Source organism: Lactuca sativa, chromosome 3, assembly GCF_002870075.4.
Source record: "Lactuca sativa cultivar Salinas chromosome 3, Lsat_Salinas_v11, whole genome shotgun sequence".
In the NCBI taxonomy this organism is placed as follows: domain Eukaryota; kingdom Viridiplantae; phylum Streptophyta; class Magnoliopsida; order Asterales; family Asteraceae; genus Lactuca; species Lactuca sativa.
In genome coordinates, this window is record NC_056625.2 from 298,130,914 (window position 1) to 298,155,490 (window position 24,577).

General features: G+C 33.8%; 2 protein-coding genes across 2 annotated transcripts; one reads left to right on the forward strand and one right to left on the reverse strand.

The window, feature by feature from the left end:
* Positions 1–10,750: 10,750 nt before the first annotated feature.
* On the forward strand, positions 10,751–13,184 carry LOC111921630 (protein cornichon homolog 4). The gene is made up of 5 exons (XM_023917211.3): positions 10,751–10,922; positions 11,639–11,820; positions 12,317–12,439; positions 12,531–12,594; positions 12,928–13,184. Exons 1-4 carry the CDS (start codon positions 10,851–10,853, stop codon positions 12,559–12,561), a joined length of 408 nt encoding a protein of 135 aa, XP_023772979.1. The 5' UTR covers positions 10,751–10,850; the 3' UTR covers positions 12,562–12,594; positions 12,928–13,184.
* Positions 13,185–15,746: 2,562 nt separating this feature from the next.
* LOC111921628 (AT-hook motif nuclear-localized protein 1) lies at positions 15,747–19,357 on the reverse strand. Its single transcript, XM_023917210.2, has 6 exons — positions 19,201–19,357; positions 17,943–18,384; positions 17,778–17,839; positions 17,427–17,558; positions 16,876–17,037; positions 15,747–16,704 (listed from the first exon to the last, which is right to left on the reverse strand). The coding sequence occupies exons 2-6, from the start codon at positions 18,358–18,360 to the stop codon at positions 16,018–16,020; spliced, it is 1,461 nt and encodes a 486-aa protein (XP_023772978.1). The 5' UTR covers positions 18,361–18,384; positions 19,201–19,357; the 3' UTR covers positions 15,747–16,017.
* Between the last annotated feature and the right edge of the window lie 5,220 nt (positions 19,358–24,577).

Below are 24,577 nucleotides of genomic sequence, written 5' to 3' on the forward strand. Positions count from 1 at the left end.
AGCATGAGAGGGATGAGGTTATTGGAGACATGACTGAGATGGCTCAGTTGCTGGCTCAACACTTCGGCATATGACCCCGCCACTATGTAGGACGCATCACGGAGTGTTAGGGATAGGCTTACCTTACTAGGTCATTAGGAACTATGCTATGTACCCCGACTCTATGTTTAAGTGACTACACTACTCATAGAGCCGTTGTGCTATCAAACTAGTGTCACTTATGTATGCTCTTACGAGCAAAATTTTCATGTATTAAATACGGATAATATTAGTGAAATTATTACGTGCTTTGTTATGATATTACTAATTGCTATGTGTTGTGAATCTATGATTGTATGTTACATGATAGAAGTACCTAAGTTCGTGCCATACACCTAGTCAGTAGGATCACAACCACGCGGAAACCACGTACACTCAACATCTTTCCGTTTCATGACAGAAAGATGCCTTGAACGACTTATGGAAATAGCGGGGGCTTCGCACCCTCTTTTCTCCTCGGTTGTGGGGCTATGGGAAGTCAGGGTGGTTGGATTAAGTGAATAGTACGCACGGCGCCTAAGGGATCGTTTGTATAGTTGTAAACTAGTCGTTTTCATTAATGCGTGTTTATAACAATTCACAATCCATAATTATTCCAATGTCACCTAGAATTATCGAATACACACGGCACAACGGTATAATAAAATACAAAACGCGTAATTCAAAGTATTAGGAAAACATCGGGTTTCCTAGGGTTTTCAATTAATACAACTACAAGATGCATACCAAGTCTAACAATTTTTTTTTTACAATTATAGAAACAATCAAGCATACTTACGGATCTTCACACTTTTTACACGATACTCTTTTCAGAAAATATCGGATTTTCTGGTGGTTTTCAAAACAATACAAAACATTATGTTTCAAACATTACTTATGAACTCACCAACATTTCATATGTTGACATTTTTCAAAATACTTGTATTCTCAGGTAACAGGTAAATCGAAGGGAAAATGTACTTAGTGATGTCTTGTTGTTTGTTTAACTAGTATCGAACAATCTACTTTTTTGGGAATGTAATGTTATGAAACAATGTACTAAATGTAAACACTACCTGTTGTACTATTTCAATGCATGGTGATGAATGATGTTATGTTTCATGTATATTCACTGTGATGGTATTCAATTGAGTCACAACAGCCCTCGGACGTTTCCGTCGTCTGGTTCGGGGGTGTGACATATGTAATGTATTGTTTTGTGTTTACTATGCTTACTATGTACATTGGTTGTGATATTACATGACGTCCTCCGCCCCGAAACGTTTCCGCCATCGGTTTCGGGGTGTGACACATGATAATGACTAGTTCGTCTGTCTTGGCATTCTAACGAACGCCAGAATTGATCTTAAGAATTTGTCACCCTAGACTGGTCGAGTCTAACTGTAGCGAACAGCTAAGGTGTGGGGGAGTCACCCCCGTATAGATCTATACACAAACTCTCGCTTTCCCTCCAGGAGACTTTGATTATAACTACAGACTACAGACCACCCATAGAGGTGCCACCCACTATTACTCACTAAATCTAACATGAATATGATTACCATTGATTAACGACCTTTATATGTTTATTGAATTTAAGGCATGCCTAACAAACGAGGAGAATAGGATTACAAAGTCCTACTAATCTAACGTATTATTTATGGCTATTGGGTATACGAAGGGCACGTTGGCCCATTTCGCATTTGATTTACTTAGACCTTACTAGCAATGCTAATGGGCCATTAAGGCCCAATAGCACTTAAAAGCCATTGAGGGTCCCTTAAATATGAAATTGGGTCATAAAAGGCCCAATAACATTTATTATTATCCTTTGGCCCCAAAAGTCATGTTAATGGGTCATAAAGGCCCAACAAGCATGATTGGAACTTTCAAGCCCAAAGATTTGAATATTTAATTGTTTTAGGTATTACATGATTTTCGGAAAGATTGATTTTTAGATTCGAACGACACGAGGTCGGTCGGTTACTTATAACGATATTTAGAATTTCATGTATATTCGTGTTTCTATTTTTCGTAAGTTGTAGTTTGGTGTTTTTGACTCAATATCTTAAAAATAAAATCATTGACTCAAAAATATTGGTTTGAACCCTTTCAACCCTTCTTTAGTAAAAAAAATGATAATTTTAGTCCTTTATAAAAAAAACATTTTAATCCCTTAAACCATTTTCTTGACCCATAGACTTGTTCAAGTGATATTTTTAGCTCAAAACTTATTCTTTGGCAGTTTCAACCCTTCCAGAAAAGTGTTTTTCGGTTAAAACCCAAACTCGTGCAACTTTTATAATTTTGGCTCAAAATCCAAAAACTTTACATTTTGATCCTTGTTTGGAAAAAATATCATTTTAATCCCCTGAATTAATTTTGTTTACTCTTTTTCCCCTTGTTTTGAGAATTTTACCATTTCAACCCCTTGAAAAACACCTTTTTCAAATATTTGGGCCTAAAGGTCGAAAAGCCTAAGGTTTAGCCCATTAGGCTAAAATTTACACTTTTAGTCCTTTTAAAAATCAAGATTGTTATAATAACTCATATTTTAACTGATTTGACCTTTTTGACCCTTATAAAACCGTAAATGACATTTATTTCCCATCTTTTACTTATTTGTCAAAAATGGTTCATAATTTGGATTTGTGTTTTGTTTTGCTTATTTTGAACTTGTATAACACTTTGATTTTGATAATAACATGTTTTAAGATGTTATTGAACGTATATTTCCTAGTCATGGTTAACGATCTCGGCTAGATCATGATTTTTCACACATATTTATCAAATAAATTCAAGAAATCACACATATCATACAAAAACACATAGATCTACACATATTACTTGTATTCTCCCCCATAAATCTTATAAAAACCGAAAACAGAGGGGTATGAACTCACCTTTGCTTTTTGATTTCGATTTGAAGAAGATATGGAAGAGTTTGATGCTATTTTCGGCCCTAACAAGCTTTCTTGGGTTGATTTCGATCTTAGAGGTTTATAGGATGATGATCATGAGTTTATATGAGCTAAGAAGAGATTTTTGATAAAACAAAAAGTCTAGATTATGGATCCAAGCATCAACTTACCTAAGATGATAATTTTTGTGGAATAACCTCCTTGAAAAGCTCTTAATCTCGAAATTTTTGAAGGAGAAGTGAAAGTGTTCTTGAGAGAATTTGGAAAGAGTTGGAATGAATTATGTATGTGTGTGTGTGTGTCTACTCTAGGCCGAAGGTAAGAAGAAGAAGAGGGAAGAGAGATATATGGATGTGAGGGATGCATGGAAACATGAGAATGGTGCATGTAAGTATGGAAGTTATTGCATGGATGCCCATTATGAAATAAGGAGGTGGCTAACCCTCCTTATTTCACTAGTTTCTATTTTTTTATCCTCTTGGGCCGAGAAAGGGAGAAGAAAGAAATTTGGGCCGTTTGTGCTTAAGTCCATATTTGTCACAACTAGAATTTTTGTGCCTTGTAACTACAACACATAAGTAAAATTTTGAATCAAGTCTTAAGAGCATGTATGATGCTTACTTTATGACATCAAAATTTGCAATCAAATACACCATACAAGCATTACAAATGATCAACATGCAATTGGAAACCCTAAAAGTTCTTGCTTAGGTCCATTTTGGACTAGGACTTCCTTATTGGGCCCAATGGACCAATAAGCTTCCAATTTGACCATATTGGGCTTAGAATCCTTAAATGGGCTCTAATTGGACCCACTTTCATTTATTCCAACATTTTGGGCCATATTGGGCCTAGAATGGAATAAATTAAATATTACGAACCATTATGAACCATAATTAACCTAAACTAGCCTAACAAAGTATAAAAATCACACTTATATTTTATAGGGCTAACAATCATTCAACCTAACTCTAATATGGGATTAGGGGCAATAAAGCCCAAAAATCTCCTTTTTCCTCTTCGAATCTCGGCCCAAGCCCAATCCATGGGGAAGAGTTGACTTAGGCCTTGCCACCTCATTTTTACATGGGGGTTATCCATGCAAATAACCCAAGTATCCATGCACTATCTTATCAATCTTCTCTCTCCCTCTCCCTCTTTTTCCTTCGGCCGAGAGCAAGAGATGAACACACACACCTCACAAAACTCTTTCTAAATGACTCAAGAATCATCCACTCTTCTTCATCCAAAATCTCGAAAATTTGGCTTGAAGTCTAGGGATCTTCATAAAGTAATTCATCATCTAAGGTAAGTTAATGGCTAACTTATGATCTAACTCCCTTCATTTCATCAAAATCTCTTCTAAATTCATTCAATCTTGTGATCTTTCACCTTAGAAGCTCCTTAAATTCGAGATCTTCCAAGGAAAGGTTGCTAGGGCCGAAATAGCAACAAACTCTTCTCTTTTCTTCTTTAAATCGAAACCACAAGAAAAGGTGAGCTTCATACCCCCTGTTTTTCGGTTTTTATAAGTTTTGTGTGTGTGTGTGTGGGGGGGGGGGGAATACAAGCAAATGTGTAGATCTATGAGTATATGTATGCTTTGTGTGATTTCTATGCTTGTATATATGTTCTTATGTGATTGTGGTGTTGGATCTAGTCAAAAAGACCTTAAAACCGAGATCTATATTAAGTTGTATGCAATAAGTATAAATTATGTTATTTCACACAAATCATTTCTAGAAAAATAACCAAGTTGGTTAAAGTGAACATCTTTGGGCTTAAAACCCATTTTTGGACTCAAAATGCTAAAAATATGAAACTAAAGGACCCAAAATGACAAAATATGAATTCTGATGGTTGAAATGAGACAAAACAGTTTTAATAAAGTATTTTCTGGAAATATACACTCTTGAAGGATTAAAATGTGAATTTTTAAGCATAATGGGCCAAAAATGAACTTTTCGGCCCAATAAAGCCCAATATGCGAGATTTTCAAATTTGAAGGGCTGAAACTGTACTTTTCTATAAAACAGGGGACTACTAGTAGTCCAAGTCCATTTCAGGGGTTAAAAATACTTTTCATATGTAAAAGGGACCAAAGATGCAAAAATTTTCTATTTTGGGCCAAAAGTGTAAAAATTGCGAAAATAGAGGTTTCAGCCAAGAAAACTCCATTCTGAGGGACTAAAACTTTTTTCAAATAAATTTGAGCTGAAAAATACCTTTTCAACAAGTTTTGATACTAAAGTGTCAAGAAAAATGGTTTAAGGACTAAAATGGAAATTCTTTTAAACAAAGGGTCAAAAGTGTAAATTTATCCAAAAGAAAGGGGCTGCAGAAAGTAAAATTCTAATGTTTTAAACAACAAATCCATTATGATGAAATACTAGTACCACGACCACTAACGAAACATTATACACCTTCAACACCAAAAATCGTTACCAAACGAATTGGTTCGGTCTCGAATCAATAATGAATCAAAAATTCTATACACGACGATACTACAATACACACGCTGAAATTACGGGAAGTCAATACACACGCGGGAATTCACCAGACGTCGATACACCATCTTTGGGCCCGAAAGTTTCAAATCGTGCTTGTTGGGCCTAGCTAGCCCAATGACATGATCTTTAGGCCCGAAGGAAACTCGCTTACATGTTGTTGGGTCTTATATGACCTAATTCCATGTAAAAGGACTTTCACTGGCTTTTGTGCTGTTGGGCCCCAAGGGTCTTTTGGTACTACTAGCAAAGTCGAGAATTCACCAATACGATTCGGGCCAAGGGCCTTTCGCATTCACGATAGCCTTGAACGACTTATGGAAATAGTGGGGGCTTCGTACCCTCTTTTCTCCTCGGTTGTTGGGCTATGGGAAGTCAGGGTGGATGGATTAAGTGAATAGTACGGACGACGCCTAAGGGATCGTTTGTATAGTTGTAAACTAGTCGTTTTCATTAATGCGTGTTTATAACAATTCACAATGCATAATTAATCCAATGTCACCTGGAATTATCAAATACACACGTCTCAATGGTATAACAAAATATAAAACGCGTATTTCAAAGTATTAGGAAAACATCGGGTTTTCCTAGGGTTTTAAATTCATACACCTACAAGATGCATACCGAGTTTAACAATTTTCTTTACATTTATAGAAACAAACAAGCATACTTACGGATCTTCACACTTTTTTTTACACGATACTCTTTTCAGAAAATATCGGATTTTCTGGTGGTTTTCAAAACAATACAAAACATTATATTTCAAACATTACTTATGAACTCACCAACATTTTATATGTTGACGTTTTTCAAAATACTTGTATTCTCAGGTAACAGGTAAATCGAAGGAAAAATGTACTTAGTGATGTCTTGTTGTTTGTTTAATTAGTATCGAACAATCTACTTTTTGGGAATGTACTATTATGAAACAATGTACTAAATGTAAACACTACTAGTTGTACTATTTCAATGCATGGTGATGAATGATGTTATGTTTCATGAATATTCACTGTGATGGTATTCAATTGAGTCAGAACAGCCCTCAGACGTTTCCGCCGTCTGGTTCGGGGTTGTGACAATATTATGGGCCCATTTTGATGATTTTCGGCCCAATTGGTCTTTGGAGATGGTTCACGGCCCAATATAAATCAAAGTATGAGTTTTATGGCCCATTAGGGCTAATTAGGTTTGTTATGGCTCAATAAGGCCCGTTAAAGATAAACTAGTCCATTCTAGGCTTATGAGTCCCAAAATGTTAAGTTTCATGTAAATGGGTCCAATTAGGGTCCATTTAAGAGTTTTAAGCCCAAAATAGTCAATTTGGAAGCTTATTGGCCCATTAGGCCCAATAAGGAAATCCTAGTCCATGATGGTCCTAAACCGGGATTTTTAGAGTTTCCAATTCTTTGTTGACTATTTGAAGCGTTTGTATAGAGTGTTTGATGGAATTTTGTTGTCATAGAATAAGCATCATACATGCTTTCAAGTTTTAATCACCATGTTATCATTGTTCAATGTTTACAAAGCATTAAAATTCCTGGTTGTGACAATTCATAACATTGTAATTTAATTACTTACAATTTCAAGGTCATTCTTAAACTCTCTTTTTACTATACTCATGGGTCGTCTTATTACAACCTTGCATGTTTATTTCTGTTTATCAAGATACTGACCTTTATTGAGTCGTACTTAGCACGGGTCTCGAAACTTTCCTAGTATATACATGAGTTTATGTCATTTTTGGTCACTTAACTTTTGGTCTTGTGCTCATTTGGTCACTTAACTCCTTTTAAGTTTTAAAAGGTCATCAAACTTTTCGCTTTGTGCTCATTTAGTCACTTAACTTTTGGATTTGTGCTCTTTTAGTCACTAAACTTTTAACATAAAGATATAAAAAATGAACACAATTTTAAATAGGCACAATTTTAAAAGTTAGGGTACTAAATGAATACAAATCCAAAAGTTCAGTGACCAAACCAAAAGTTAGGTGACTAAATGAGCACAAAGTCAAAAGTTCGATGATCTTTTAAAACTTAAAATAAGTTAAGTGATCAAATGAGCACAAAGTCAAAAGTTAAGTGACTAAAAACAACCTAAACCCTATATATATATAAATATATATATATATATATATATATATATATATATATATATATATATATATATATATATATATATATATATATATAAGGAGTGGATCAAATGAGAACTATAAAAGATTAAGAACCATAAAACCCTCATTTTCCTATTTAATATGTTAACATCATGATTTTTTTTGTCTTTTTGGTAAGAAAAAGGCAAAACCGTAATTTTTACACTATAATATGTTTATTCATACATTTATTCATATTTTCACACGAAAATTATATAAAATATCCAACTTAATACAACCCTTTCGCATTTTACATCACATAATTCACAACTTAATACAATCTATTGTACATTAATTACGAAGTCAAACTCAAACTCTACAACCGCCACCATCAAAACAACAAACCGACACCAACCACCTAGTCCTCCGTTGCAACTATCATTCTTTCAAAATCAGATCTGTATATAAAATAATACGTTGACAACTTAAATATTACATTTACAATTTAATAAACCTAATAATTTATTAAAATAGAGTTTAATACAAAGAAATTATAAAAACTTATACATTCTTACATATTTATACCACATAAAAAATTAATATATTCACAAAAAAATAATACATGCATTTATATATAAAATTCTCATGTTTTAACACAAAAATAAAAAAAATAAAAAAAAATCCACGGCTTAATATAGTCATTCACAATTTAATACATAAAATTCACAACTTAATATAAAAAATTCACAATTTAATATATAAAAATTATACATTCTCAACCATATTCTCTACTTGAAACTTATATTTATACATTTAGATTTGAAGTGTAATGTTTTTTTCAATGTTTAACTTAGATAATATTCACAGTTCAAACTTTACATACTCTATTAAAAAAAAATAGATAAAATCATATGTATGTATAATGTTTCAATTATCTCCTATTTTAGAAGCAATAAAATAAATAACAATTTAATACATAATTCACAGTTTAATACAAAAAAATTATATATTTACAATCATATACTCTACTTAAAACTTACATTTATACATTCAAAACTGGAGAAAATTCATACTTTCAAAGTTTAATTTACACACTATTCAAAGTTTAAAATTTACATACTTTATTAAAAATAAAAAAAAAACAAATCTATGTATAATGGTTATTTCATCTTATATTTTAGAAGTAAACATAAAATTCATAAAAAGTTCACATCTTAACATACTCAATACACAACATAATATATACTTAATTCACAGTTTAATAAAAAATTCACAATATAATAAAGTACATTCACATGTTAATACTTACATCTACTGGTATTCGAAGGTTATATTAGATAGAGTTCAGATATTCATCAGAAATTACAGTTTAAGAAAAACCTAAATTCATATTATTTAAAAAAACATTAACATACAGACATTCGTTATTTAATTCCCAACATAACAACCATAAAATTTAAGTTGTGAATAACATTTTTATGCACATAATATAACAAATAAGTAGAAAATGAAAAAAGATTTATCTATAAAACTCGACATACATGATGTTAATCGAAAACTTATCTGTAAAAATTCAGATCTGATGAAAGCAGTAATGAGATGCACCACACAAACCAGATCCATACATGAAATGCATCAAATACATTAGATCTGATGCAAATCTAGTGTTAGGTAGCATATTTGGTGTTCAGAACTCCGTTGATCTCAAGAGCAGGTTCACCGATGGTAGGATCTGATGCAGATCTATGCCTAAAAGTGTACCAAACAGATCAGATCCGACTAGATCTGAAAAATCGGTGTCTTTGGTTTTAGATATGAGAGGCAGATAGTGGTTGTTGACTTTTGTGGTGGCCTATGGCGAGGAGGCAACATCGACGATATTTTTTGGTTCTTTGGAGAGGTCGGTAGTTGCAGACGAACCACAAATCACAGATCTGAAGGTGTAGAAGACCGACACCGACGGTTGTGACAAGAATTCGACGGTGATAATGGTAGCTCACATCGACGGTTACAGGTTTGGTGGCGCTTTAACGTTGTCGGTGGCAACAAGTCACCAGAGCAACGACAATAGTGATAATCGTCGAAGGTCGGGTGGCCGTCGTCGACAGTGTCGGCGAAGGGCATCAGAGGGAGAGATTTGTCTGACTGAAGCTAGCTGGGAGGAAAGAAAGAGTTCAGATCTAGATCTAGATTTGATTTTGAGATATAATGAGTTGTGTATGTAAGAAAATGGGTTTTAATAAAACTATTAGGGGAATAGACAAAAAAAAACTCTTAATGAAATTGGTTCTTAACTTTTAGGGGTTCTCATAAGGAAAAAAAATAGACTTTAGAGTATTTATTATAAAAATTAAATATTCTCATACATTTTAGTCCCACTATTTTCCTACCCATATTAAATGGTGACAAGTGAGCTAAAATATTATTAATTTCATTAAATGCGTCATTAAATATGACATATGTCAACATTTGATTGGGTAGGAAGATAAGTAGAAATAAAATAAAGGAGGATATTTAATTTTTTTTAAAATTTAATAGAATAATCTACTTTACATATATAAATCTAGATAAATATAAATTTTAAATTTAAGAAAATAAAAAATACAAAAAAATATAATGAAAAAAACATATAAAAATCCCGAAAAAATAACATGCGTGTCAAATGATATTTACCAAAATTTGATTTGGTTAGATTTATTTATACACTAGTTTATGACCCGTGAGAACCACAATTACAAAATTAATTAAACTTTTATTATGAGAACTCAAAATTATTAATCAATTATTTTAATAAATTATTAATTAAGAGATATAGTTTTAGTTATATAAAATTATAATCGTTAATTTAAATAAATATGTGAAATTATATCAACTTATAATTTGTAATAATTTTATTTTAATTTTTATTCTAATATTATTATTTTAATGTAATTAGAATGAGAAATTTAAAATTTAAAATTCAAAATTAAGAATTAATAGGTTCAAAAGTGACATGCATTAATTAGGATGATATATGGTAAAAATAAAATAAAATATGCCTTAATTAGGAAGCCTAATAGAATGACACATGTCAAAAGAAGATTAAAACTATTCTTTTATTAGAATGTAAAAAAAATATTAAAACTATTTTTTTGTTAGAATAAGAATATATAGGTTAAAATAATTATAATATAAAAAAACTCGTATAAATATGCCTGCGTTACTTTAAAGAGATTAGATCATCAAAAGCATCAAAGATTCCAAACCCCATAGAAAGACTTGAGGAGTCTTCCTTTTCGGCTGTCATTCAAACACACAGTTAGGGGTTTAGAGATGTTAGATCTAATCGCATGGCTGTTCTCCTTCTTCATCCTCTTAGCAGTCATAGCGCTTGTTCTTTACCAGGTAACTTCAAGAACACACACACACATTCTTTCAATTGCAACCCTTTTTTCTTCGGTTTTCAATTCATGTTCGAATGCATTCATCAACTACACCTCGACTTTGTTCGTTAGTGTTTCACAATTTTCTATTACGTTTTACAATTGCCAGAATATTTGATTTTTTAACCTAATTTGTTCAATTTTCTGATTTCGGGTTCCATGTTTATTGGTTACATTTGCCATGAATTGCAATAAATTTTGCTGATTTTGTATGAAAGTTTCAGTTTTTCTTTTTGCCTATATGTTTTTGTCAATCGACCACCAGTTCTACAAACTAAATACCCTTTTTCCATTGATTTTTCCATTGATTTAAAGAGATAGAGATTTGTTCTTGCATAAATTTGTGAACTTTAAGGAGAATTGCTAAGTAAAATAGTACTTAAAGTTAAAGGGTTTGTTCGAATGAAAAAGAAGTTTTCTTTCTGCATCTTCTTACATGCTTTCCAAAATTTGATTATCTTGCCCTAAAAGATTAGAATTTAAAATCAAAATCGGATATATGAAACACTACAAGACTGGTTTTTTACTTCTATACCCATTAGTAATCTTTTTAAAATATTGATTGCATTCAATATGGTTAACAAAATTTGTCTACTTTATGATTGTTGAGTTCTTTCTTGATATTTAAACAATGAGGGGTATTCTTGGTATTTAACAATTACAATCTTTTTGTTGCAGATAATGTGCTTTTTGGACTTAGAGACTGATTATATAAACCCATATGAATTAGCAACTAAGATAAACAACATTATGTTGCCTGAGATGATTACTCAAGGAGGATTATGTTTTTTACATCTTGTCACAAGGCATTGGATAATGTTCCTATTTTGCCTTCCATATTTATCTTATAATGTTCATCTGTAAGTGCATTTTTTTAATCTTTTTTTCTTACAATTTAATGTATTAGATCGTTGAATTACTTTATCTACACCTTTTAGTATTTTTAAAATATGGCTTTTTGGTCAAATCTTTTAGGGAAAGATATAGAAAAGCACAACCTTTTATTGATATAGCATGGCGAAAAATACATAAAAGCACAATGTAGTTTTAATAATTTATTGATTTAGCCATTGAATTGTTATTTATTTATGATATGATTATTATAATAATGGTTTAGTGGCTAATATCAATAAAAAAACAATAGTTTATTAACTAAATTTATAAAATGGTGAAAGTATGTTGTGCTTTTATGTGTTTTTCTCTGATATGAAAATCGGTTAACCAGGAAAAATGATTCTTTTAGGGTTAAAAAAAATTCAACTACATGGACGCCTATTAAAGTTCTCAAAATTTATATATTATTTCATATTTTTTATATTAAACATGACACAAAAACTAACATAAATTGATTTTTAGGTACATTCATGGACGCCATGTAGTGTATGCAACAGAGGTTTTTAATGAGCTTTCAAGTCAAAAGAAACATCGAATATTCAAACTTTGTTATCTTGGTTTCCTTCTTTTCTTCTCTATATTTTGGTACGTAATTCAAACTCATTAAAATACCCAGTTTTAAATCACTTGAAAATCATATTAATCGTCTTTTTTTTTTTTTTTGTACTGTTTTTAGGATGATTTGGAGTATTGTTGATGAAGATTAAGAAATCGGGTCTCTCAATCGAGTAAATTCGACTGTAAGTAGATGTGTTCATTGTGGATAATAGGATTACATGCAAAAAATAGTATTGTAATTTCCTTGAATTTTTTTTTTTTTTTTTTTTTTTTTTTTTTTGTAATAGCATCATATACTTTATTTTCATCCTATTAGAGCATTGTACTTTGAAAATATTATCCAATTACAAAGCAATTATCATTGCTATAATTGGTAGATTTTTCAAAATACAATGCCTTAATAAGATCAAAATGTCATTTATCTAAACGAAACTTAATTAGAAAAAAGAACAAAGAAATGTCATTTATTCATAATCTTAAAATGCTGATTGGATTATGATCTTTGATTATTACAGGCTATTCGGTTTGTATGATTTGCTATCGAAAGGAGTCATTTGAGAAGATGAGTAGAGGTTTTCACACGAACTACTCCATCGTATTTAGATCTTAAAAGTCTTCAAGAATCTTTTTTTTTTTTTTTTTTTTTGGTGTACAGCTACATGTATATTTAATTTAGGCGTTTATATATATTTCCAAATAAATTCTCCGGTTGTAAGTTGTTTTTATTTTATTGGATATCACTTTTATTTTTATTTCTGTGAATTTTTTTTAATCGTCGATAGTTTGGTTTGTGTATATGTTTGTTGGAAGATTTGTTTTGTATTGGAGGCATAAAATTCATCTATTTAACAATGATTATATTTTATGCTGTTAGGCTATGTGGAGGAGGGCTTGGCTTGGTGCTCTAACTCGGTAATAGCTGACATAAGAGAGATTAAAAAAAAAGTTGATTTTTTTCCCATTTGTATAAATACCAACACCAATCAACTTTTTACCACAACAAAACCTTCATCTTTCAAACATTTAGGGGGTGTTTCGATAGGAAAAAAAAAGGTACTTATTGTTTATTCCCATCAAGTTTAAGTGTTTGGATAAAATCTTTAAAAATCAGCTTATTGTGTTAGGAATAAATTATATAAGCTAATTTTAGTAAGCATCTTCCTCCTTGCTTGTTGTTTATTTCCATCATAAATAAGTTAATAAACTAATCCAAACACATCCTTAACGTCTATTTATGAAAATGGTTTCTTCCAAATCTCCATCCAACCAAAAAACTCAAAGAAAAAAAATTCAACTACAAACAATTCAAACTCTTCATCATCCATCTTCTCCCGATCTCAAATGGATCGTTCTATCTTTTCACTACCTCCATGGCTCCATTCCATTCTTTGGGTCCACATAATAATCCATATTCCAATCCAAAACTAATCTCAACCCATTTGAGAAAGATCAAGAAAATCAATTCCAATTTTAGTTTCAAGGATTGCTTTTAAAACAACTTTTGTCTTTTAACTTTTTTAAAAATTTAAAAATAGCCAAAAAAATGTTCTGGTAATTAAAAAGATCTTTTAAAATAACTTTTTGTGTAGAAGAAAAAGTTAGTTTTTCAAAAGTCACAAAATCATATCTTTTTATAACTTTTGAGACTTTTTAACCTGACAAGTTGACTTTTACCCTAAAAGCAAATACAAACACATTTTAAAGATTTTCTTTTAGAAAAAATCACTATCCAAAAAATCCTTTTACAAAAAGGACTTTTAACCTTAAAAAATAATCACAAACACCCCCTTAATCCCAACCTTATTTACAATCTCAATCCCAACACCAACCCCATATCATATCCAAAACTGATTCTCAACATGAGGACCCAACTATGGCTTGGACTCCGGAGGAAGAGAGGGTATTGGCACATGCATGGGTTGACATTTCGGAAGACCAAAATGGGTCTATTTTTTACAGAAAAGTTACTAGATATTTTCTCTGCGAAATGAAGCGCATAGAATATCGAAAAAAAATCAAACGTACTCAAAGTGGAGGAATATCAACAAAGTTTCATTAGATTTTAACGCCCAATATATGAACTTGAAGCGTGTTTGGCAAAATGGAGTAAATGATGCAACATTATTAAACAAAGCTCTAGAAGTCTACTGACTTGAAAAGGGGATGCCTTTCAAAATTTTAGAGTTTTGGAATATTGTGAAGGAGTCCAGAAAATAGGGTGAAGTCAAAACTTCAAACTCATTCTCATGTGGTTCTAAAAGAACCAAAACATCCGAAACCACTCATAGTCAATTGTTAGATGCACATATCAGTTTAGACCTCAACGGAGATGCCCTGATTGAGGTTCCAAGACCTAGTATTCCCATGGGAAGAAACCAAGCGAAAAGAAAAGGAAAAGAAGTGATAAGTAGTTCAAGTGATCTACATAATATGATGGTGGGTCTCGACAACTTACAATCTACTTTGAAAAAAATACTTGACTGTCGCAACACAGAAAAGATGTCTCGAAAATCCTAATGAAATATGTGACTCGCTATCACGAGGACGAGGAGGAGCGGAAGTTGGCGTTAAAGGTCAAATCCAAGCTTGGAAAAAAGAAAAATATGTGGTTTTTATTTTTATATGTTTCATATTTTGTATTTTTAATTCCTATGTTTTAATTTCTAATGTTCAAGTATTATTGGAATTTCCTTTCATTTTTAATGAAATTTTCAGCTTTATAAAAAAATATCTTGTTGCGTGCCTCAAGAGTGTGTGACAAAAGTAGATGTCCTACATGACAATATATATATATATATATATATATATATATATATATATATATATATATATATATATATATATATATATATATATATATATATATATATATATGACATTGATGTTGAATCATTCCTCTTAGCCTTAGAACTTAAAAGAATATCGTCTAAATGAAGATACAATTATTAAATGATGAATGAAATTCTCATTTAACAATTTGGTCACATTACTATAAAAGAAGATGACCATCAATTTTAAATTGCGAAATACCTTTTTGCCTTTTTTTTAGAAAGCGTTGCATGATTTGACTAGAGATTTATATGTCGGTGTAGACAAGTTTATAAAAGCTAGACCTTCATATGTCGATGTTGTGGTTTGAAAAATATTAGCGTGATAAAGCTGAATGATCGTTCCTTTTTTTTTAAAAAAAAAAATTATATATAATTTTTTGAACGTGTGCTTCGTTGAGCATAATGGAAGCTCTTATGCATTTCAAATGTGTCACTCCTAATTAGTTATACTTGTTTTTTGAACGACTGATAACTTACACTCAAATGCAAACTCAAAAAAGAAATGCACCCCAAACATAACCTTACATTCAAAAAATTTAAAACGTTGCAATAATTTTTTGAAAGGAGAGAAAATATAAAAACAATAAGTTACCTAAAGTTAACATCTGACTTTTTTCTCCCTGAAGTAGTTTACATCAACCTGATAAAAACATTAGACCCCAAACAGCAAGCAAGTTCACAACACAAGCTACAAAAGTACAACATTTTTTTCTAACCCCAAAATTACCAAAAAGCCCTTGTGAACCATCATCCTAAAATCCAGGCAGCTGAGGTTCAATCTTCCCTGAAGGATACATTCATGTCCGTGACAGCCCTTCTCCAGTCATGCACACTCGCCCTCTCGTGCTGGAAGTTAGGGGCAGGGGTAGAACCGTCATTTCCTCCCACATGACTTTCATCCCTTTCCCTTTGCCTTTGTTCATTGAGGTTCATTGAGGTCCTGTTCCAGTCATGCACAGTGGGCATTGAGGTCCGTTTCTCATGATGAAAGTTAGATGTAGGGGTAGGGGTAGAATCGTCATTTTCACCCATGGGGATTTCTTGCCTCTGCCTTTGTTCATTGAGGTTCATTGAGGTCCTGTTCCAGTCATGCACAGTTGGCATCGAGGTCCGTTTCTCATGATGGAAGTCAGGTGTAAGGGTAGGGGTAGAATTGTCATTTTCTCCCATGGGACTTTCTTGCCTTTGCCTTTGTTCGTTGAGGTTCACTGAGGTCCTGTTCCAGTCATGCACATGCACAGTTGGCATCGAGGCTCGGTTCTCGTGATGTTGGAAGTTATTAGGGGCAGGGGATAGGGTAGGGGTAGAATCGTCATTTCCTACCAAGGGACTCTCTTGGCTTTTTTCATTTAAGTTCTGGTCCATGTTGTTAATAGGGTCTTCCATTATGATGTTTTTTTGTTTTTTCCGTTTTGGCCCAACGGTAGTTCCCAACTCAGGTAGAAAACTGGCTACAACAACCTGACAGAAACATAATTTGTTAAACGCAAGAAATAGCAATGTACTTTGACTGATTTGTAAAAAAAAGATTTAACATAATCAATGATTTTTTTTTGAAGTTTTAAATGAAATATAAATATCAAATTTTGAATTTAAAATCTGATTGTTTGACCGGAAAAAGTCAAAGGGTACCTGAACAGGACCAGCTGCAGTGAGAATGCCTCCAAGAAGACCGCCAACAACACGGCCATCAGGGCTAGATAAAGCGATGCTCATACCGCCTTCTCTTGATGATATTCCTTCAACCTCGCCAGGTGTGAAAGATCCAGACAACGAAAGAATTTCAAATCGTCCCTATAAAAAACAAAAAAGTTGTAAGATATTATTAATACTGTGTTTGATATGCATTGGACTGGGACTGATCTCAATGGGACAAAACCTGTCCCTTTTTTGTGGGTGGGACAAAAACTGCAGTTTTTAGTTTTTGTCCCACCCAAAAAGCAGTTTTTGTCCCATTCAAAAAGGTGCGACAGAGACCAATGTGAATGGGACAAAAACTGTAAACAACTGTTCCCCACCCAAAAGGTGGAACAAGGACTGATGTCAATAGAACAAAAACTGTAATTTTTTGTCTAACCCAAAAAGCTGGGAGTCTAGGAAACGGGTTGCTCTTGATATCTCAATTGTGCAAAAGACGTAAATGCCCACCTTAATGGTTTCATTTTGTGAAGAAAGTTGTGTACCTCGTATGTTACGGTGCCTCCGGATGAACTTGCTTGGCGCAAAGTGACGTGTGAAATAATGCCAAGTGCAGAGAGAACGCATATTGCACGGGGCCCGTATTGTGTCAATGAGATGATTTTAGATGTAACATCCTGAAATATGATAAAGATGGTGATTTTATTTATTTATTTATTTTTTTATGTTTTTCATATCAACTAGTAATAGAAAGAAATTGAAGTAGGATGCTATATAATACACAAATAAGTGAAAGTATGTTGCTAATTATTTCTATTTATCTTGAGAATATAATATTGTTGATATTGAGGGAAAAATGGAACATTGTTGGGTTTGAAAACATGGGATTAACATACCTCACCGGGATTAACAGTGACCATGTGAGGGGTGAAACTTCCACCAGATGTAATTTGGTCACCTATCATGAAAAAAAAAAAAGATTTATATACAAAGCATATTAATTTGAATATAGAGAATAAAGGAATCAAAACAAAATCCATTTGGGTATATTTAGTATTTACCTAAACTCATGTTCAATTTCTCTGAAGAATTAATCCTCTTTTTCTTCTGCTTCTTCTCAGTCTGAAACTCGCCACCACTTCCCGCCAGTTCACCAAACTTCACATCAGAATAGCCACCGGAGGTGGGGGAAGAGGCGGAGGAGAGTGGCAGTGGTGACAATGTCCGGACACTCCCACCGCCACTGGCGGCGGTAGCCACCCCATCTGGGCCATATTTCCTTGGTCTACCCCTCTTCTTTTTTGCCAAAGAAGATGGCATGCTGCCATTGCCGCCAGTCGCCGGAGAAAACCCCGGTGGTGGTGGGCCCATGGTTTGGGTCTGGTTATCAGTCATTAGAGCCAATTGATAGTTTGATGGAGTTGGAGCCTCAGGTTTTGTTGCTTCTACTGATGGCATCATAATTTGTCTCGAGTCCATGGTATGATTTGCAAAAATTTCACACTAAATTAAAGAAATGAAATTTTTTTAATATTAGGTCAAACTTACACAATACACACACACACGAATGAAAATGATCAAAACAGGAAGAAAAAATCAAACTATGAAAATCTTCAAAATTGAAAAAAAGAATCAAAGAATTTGATGAACAGATGATTTTTGTAACACAAAACAAAAAGTTATACAAAATCAATAAATGGAAGAGGAAGGTGAAAAAATCCGTCAAACTGCACAAGAATTTCAACGCAGAAATTAAGCGATTACAGCTTGAACACACACACACACACACACACACATTTAGGAGAACAAGAAATCATAACTGTGAAATGTGAGGAACTTAAAAACAAAAGCGAAGAACTTGATGAATGGATCGCATAGAAAACACAAACACGCGCTTAAAATTACAAAAATTCTGTAGCAAACGCGAAAAGGAAAGTAAAAAATAAAATAAAAAAATCTAATCGATTGATATCGTTGAGTAGGGTAGAGTAAAATCTTTTCGAGATAATGCCTCCTATTTTACAAGATCAAAACCTAATAATTTTTAATTTATCATAGAAACATATATAAAAACTAAACTCAACGAAAATTACTGAAAAATTACTCCACATTACCTTCAAACATGCAAAACGAACTAAATCATACTACAATAATCACAAAAAGAAATTACTTAAAGTTTAATATTCGCCAAAAGTTCTTCACATTACCCAAGTAAAATCGCGTAAGATCATGAAAACAACACCAAATCAAAGCCCTAAAACTTAAAATCTTACACTTACGTAACACAAGGGAAAAACAAAAGATTTCAAAGAGCGTTACCTTCTTCCGATTAATCAAAGGAATTTCTGGAGCTTGTTTGGAGTCTTGCAGCCAAAAAACACACTGAAATTCAAATGACTGTGTGCGAAATCTTCAGAGACATGCATCTCTATTTTCTCTCTCCTTAATAAAATCAAAAAATAAATTATTATTAATAATTAAGGGACAAGGTAATAATTCAAAAAACCAAATAAAAGAGTAGGTGATTGCTAAACCCCATAAATAAATTTTGATTAACCGAAAATTTCATGTCCGTGGTTTATAAAATTAAATAAAAATCAACTGTATAATAACAATTAAATAATTTTTTGATTAATTGAAAATGGGTAATAGATTTGTTAAAGTAATTAACTTTTTGATTTGTTCATATTTTGATAACTATTTTTTTAAGCATCTAGGTAACGAACTTTTTGGAAATATTTACATATGACCATTATGACCGACTATAGCAGGTTACATGTGAACACTTACAAAAAGTTCGTTACTTAAATATGTACAAAAAAAAAATAGTTACCTTGATGTGAACAAACCGAAAAGGTAAAAGTAAATTACACAAATGGTGCCTGTGGTTTGAGTAATTTGTGCATTTGGAGATTACTTATCTTTTAACTCGGATAATATCTACTGTTTATTTTTGTTGTGCGTTTGGTCCATGTTTTACCTCAAAAACAATTGTGCCCTTTTTAATTTATTTTTTTAATTAATTTTATTATTTATGTATTTATTTTTTAGATATTAAAAAAAAAATAATAGATCTCATATATTTGTATATTCTCACCCTAAACCTGAAACCACATTTAAGAAATTTAAGCTGGGTCCCACCAGTCACCATCCAATCTTTAGTGACATCGATGTCTTCACCAACTCTTATTTTTTCGATCATTCAACTCCGACGAACCAACACCACAACTATTTTGTTGGGATGTGGTGGTGGAAAATTTAATGAACAGACAGTGGGTTGTGGTTGAGAAGATATATATATGTGGGGTCTATTATTTTTTTTTTAAATATATTAAAAATAAATACATAAATAAGAAAATTAATTAAAAAATAAATTAAAAAGGGCACAATAGTATTTTAAGGTAAAACATGGACCAAACGCATAACTATCTTTTTTTTTTTTTTGCACACATCTAGGTAACGAACTTTTTGGAAGTGTTCACATATGACCATTATGATCGGATGTAACATGCTACAACCGGTCATAATGGTCATATGCGGACACTTTCAAAAAGTTTGTTAACTAGATGTGTAAAAAAAGATAATTACTCAGATGTGAACAAACCGAAAAGTTAATTACCTTAATAAGTCTATTTCCCACTGAAAATTACATATCGGTGGTTCATAAGGGCATCCATAGAACTCTAAGAAGTTAAATGGATTGATACATTATCATTTATCTTTTATTCAACTTTACTCTTTAACATCCATACTTTATTAAATCCTATAAAGTTTAATGGATTTTTATATCATCATCATTATATCTTTAAACATAATTATAAATTTTAAAATAAAAAATATAACGGTTACAAAAAATAAAATACTTCATAATATATTAATTATAAATTACGAAATCTAAAACATTTAATACCTACAAATACATTAATTAAAAAACACGAAACCTAAAAAGACATTAATAAAAAAAATACATACAAATATATTTTATCTTGACCACATCACAACGGTTCATCAAAATATTTCGTCAGTAACGCCCTAAAAATACTGATAAAATTTTCAATTTTATAACCATCAAATCAATGCATCAAAAGTATCAAAACCAATTATAGTAAAATGTATCACAACCATTAGAGTAAAATAATAATCATCGGTGCGGAAATCATAATGGGATGTTGTGTAGTCAAGTCCGAACCTTCCTTTTGGAATTGGAAGTACCTGAAAAATGTTAAAACCATAAAACGTAAACACAAAGCTTAGTAAGTTCCCTAAAAATACCACATACCATACAAATGGGCCCAACTCAACATGTAAATGGGCCCAACCCAACGTATATATAAATAGGCCTAGCCCAACATACATATATAAATGAGCCAAGTCCAATCATGTAGATGAACCCAATCTAATCATGCAAATGGGCCCAACCCAATATATAACAAATAGGACCAACCCAACATATAACAAATAGGCCAAACCCAACATATAGTAAATGGGCCCAACCCACCATACACATGCAAGAGTCACAAAGACAACTAGCCTCCTACACAGTATAGTGAGAAGACTTACCTCAATCTGAAGACAGAAAAATCTCACACTCGAGCTGTCGATACCGGAACTCTCCACACTAATCAATACATAATAAGACCCTAATAAAAAATTAAGGTAGTAATCCACACTCGAGGGTCTTTGTAACGTCCCAAAAATATGATCCAAAATTTTCATTTTTAATTTAATAAAACCATATTCCAAAACATTATCCATACAACCCAAAAGAAAATAAGTGTATCAAAGATCATATCAATCAGAGTAATATCTCAAAAGAGGAATCCATATGGTGTGTGTGATGCAGTCATCCCGAGCTCTTCCCCTTGGAACTAGAAATACCTGAAACATAAACTGAAAACCATAAGCACAAAGCTTAGTGGGTTCCCCAAACTACCCCATACCATACATAATAAATCATATCCTGGGCCCCCTGTAACGTCCCAAAATTTAAGACTAAAAATTTCTTTTAATAAAACATTACTTAAAGCAAAGTCATCAATCCAAAACATAATCAGAGTATTAATTTCCAAAACACATGTTCGTTATCAGAGTAAACATTCACAGGCTGTCTAATCTATGGTGTGTGCCATGCGATCACCCTGAGCTCTTCCCTCCGCTACCGGAAGTACTTGAAACCAAAACTGAAAACCGTAAGCACGAAGCTTAGTGAGTTCCCCACCCTACCACATACCATGCATAACCACATACTGCACATACTGGGCCACGCCCGCTATCCTGGGCATCGCCCCCTACCTCGGGCCTCGCCCGCTACAACGGCCCTGCCGCTCCAGGCCCCGCCTGGCTTCGAGCCCCGCTCGGATACAGATCTGTTTCACTTAGGCCTCACCTGTCACAGGGCCTCGCCCGCTAACATATAATAGCACATAATCATACTGCAAAACATATACAATGGATCCTGTCCTAAGGCCTCGCCTATCCTGGGCCTCGCCCTTGTCCTACTACTGATGAGACATGGAACCCCGTCCACGCTCCTACTGATAGTGAGATACGGGCCCAGCCCACACTCACTCCTTCCCTAACTTGGGCCTCGCCCCTGCTCTGCTGCTAATGAGATGTGGAACACCATCCACACTCTGCTATTGGTGAGATACGGGACCTCACCCACACTCACCTCCCTACCAGGCACATACATGTATCACACAGACAACAAGTATAGACTATCATATAAACCAATCCTTGGGCACCCGCCCGCTATCATTGGACCTCGTCCTGAATATCATACTAGCATACTGTGTCTAGGGCTAACCCCCTGGTCTTCTACTCATAACTACATGGGCCGGCATTCTGGCCTTAGAACCATTCACACAAAAGGGAAACTCACCTGCACTGGCTGAACTTGCTGATGATCCCACTAGCTGCTGCCCGACAACTCTCTGAACTCCTGCTCCACTCGCTCCCCGAGTTACCAATATCAATGCAACACTGAGTCTAGCCGATCCCCGAAAGACAACCAAGTCAACTCTGGACAAAGTCAAAGTCCTGGTCAAGGTCAATCTTCCAGGTCAACCCTACTCACCGAGTCACCCTACTGACTCGTCGAGTTCATATGTTCAGAGTCCTACCATTCGCGACTCGACTCGCCGAGTCAGTCCATGACTCGCCGAGTCCCCACTCGACTCACTGATTCGAGTCTCAACTCGAAGGGTTTGGGGTTTCGCGACCTGACTCGCCGAGTCCAAGAACAGACTCGTCGAGCCCAAGACAACCCTCATCAAACTCGCCGAGTTGTTCTTCCAACTCGCCGAGTTCCTGCCCAACTTCATCCGACTTGACGAGTTGTTCATCCCACTCGTCGAGTTCCTTCAATCTTCATGCTACTCGCCGAGTCCACTCAAAGGACTCGCCGAGTCTATTCAGATCTTCATACATGCAGAGGACTTTTGAGTCATGCTTGAAATCCAAACTATAGATCTACCCTTCCCAAGCCTATTCCTTACGTAAAGTTGCAAACTTTACGTGTAGAGAAGGAGATCTAGGCAAAATACACCATAAACTAGGGTTTAAGGCAAAGAGGCTCCATAATCAACTCAAGGACAGATACCTCATGCTTCTCAAGAGCATAATATGCTTAGATCCGAAGTAGCAACTTCAGATCTGGCTTCTAACTCAAATGGATAGCTAATCATGGCTAAAAAGCCCCCAAAACTCACAACCATAATAGATCTAAAGGAGGGAAACGACTTAATACCTTCAATAACTCAGAGAGTTTCCCCAATCTTCAGATCTAAGGCCAATCCTTGAAGCTTCAATGATTCCCCTTCTTCTTCTTCCTTCAAATCACCCAAAAATGGCTTGGAAGCTTGAATGGGCAACAATGGGGCTTAGGATTTGATGTTCTGGGTGAAAGAGGCAGTAAAGGAACCTTAAGGGAGAGAATGAGACGTTTAAATAGGCTCCAAGTCCCGAATTTAGGGTTTTCCTCGCACAGACCAGACTCGCCGAGTCTCCTTAGCCGACTAGCCGAGTCGGTCACTTACTCCTCGACCCGGATCCCGCTCGGACTCGCCGAATTCCTCCTTGGACTCGCCGAGTCGTCCCTTAAAATTTGGGTTATCTTTCCTTTCCATGCCTTCCAGACTTTGGGTGTTACACCCCCGCCTGGCATCGGGCCCCATCTGGCATCGATTTACAAATTTGTTATTCTTAGGCCCCACCTATCATCGGGCCTCGCCTACTTTACACATACAATCTATGAGCTAGGTTCAAATGTTTATAGCAACTATTGTGTGCCTAAATGCACCAATGAGAATTCAAGAAATAATAAATAATTAAATAAATCATTAAAGGGTATTTTGGTCCTTTTGTACTTTTACTTAAGGAAATCATTTAATTGAAATCTTGAAATTAAGGAAATAAAGTAAATATATTTGACCTAGTCTCTCTCTCTCTCTCTCTCTCTCTATATATATATATATATATATATATATATATATATATATATATCTTATATCCTCTCTTATATTTCCTACGCTTCTTCTTTTTCACCTACCGGGATGATGAAATCAAAATGAGGAGGCTGTTACTTTCGATTAAGCTGCCAAGAGTCACCCCCCTGAGGATCGCTCCTGATGTCTACCATTCACCTTCGTTTCCTGCCTGGAACATCACCACTAAAGAGAAGAAACTCAGCGACTTC

Excerpts from the sequence above, each read along its gene's own strand:
- LOC111921630 (XM_023917211.3), top strand. The coding sequence starts at position 10,851 with ATGTTAGATCTAATCGCATGGCTGTTCTCCTTCTTCATCCTCTTAGCA. Across the intron at positions 10,923-11,638 it reads TAGCGCTTGTTCTTTACCAG|ATAATGTGCTTTTTGGACTT; the intron begins GTAACTTCAAGA and ends TTTTTGTTGCAG. Across the intron at positions 11,821-12,316 it reads TTATCTTATAATGTTCATCT|GTACATTCATGGACGCCATG; the intron begins GTAAGTGCATTT and ends ATTGATTTTTAG.
- LOC111921628 (XM_023917210.2), bottom strand. The coding sequence starts at position 18,360 with ATGGACTCGAGACAAATTATGATGCCATCAGTAGAAGCAACAAAACCT. Across the intron at positions 17,559-17,777 it reads TCACTGTTAATCCCGGTGAG|GATGTTACATCTAAAATCAT; the intron begins GTATGTTAATCC and ends ATCATATTTCAG. Across the intron at positions 17,038-17,426 it reads GAGGCACCGTAACATACGAG|GGACGATTTGAAATTCTTTC; the intron begins GTACACAACTTT and ends TGTTTTTTATAG.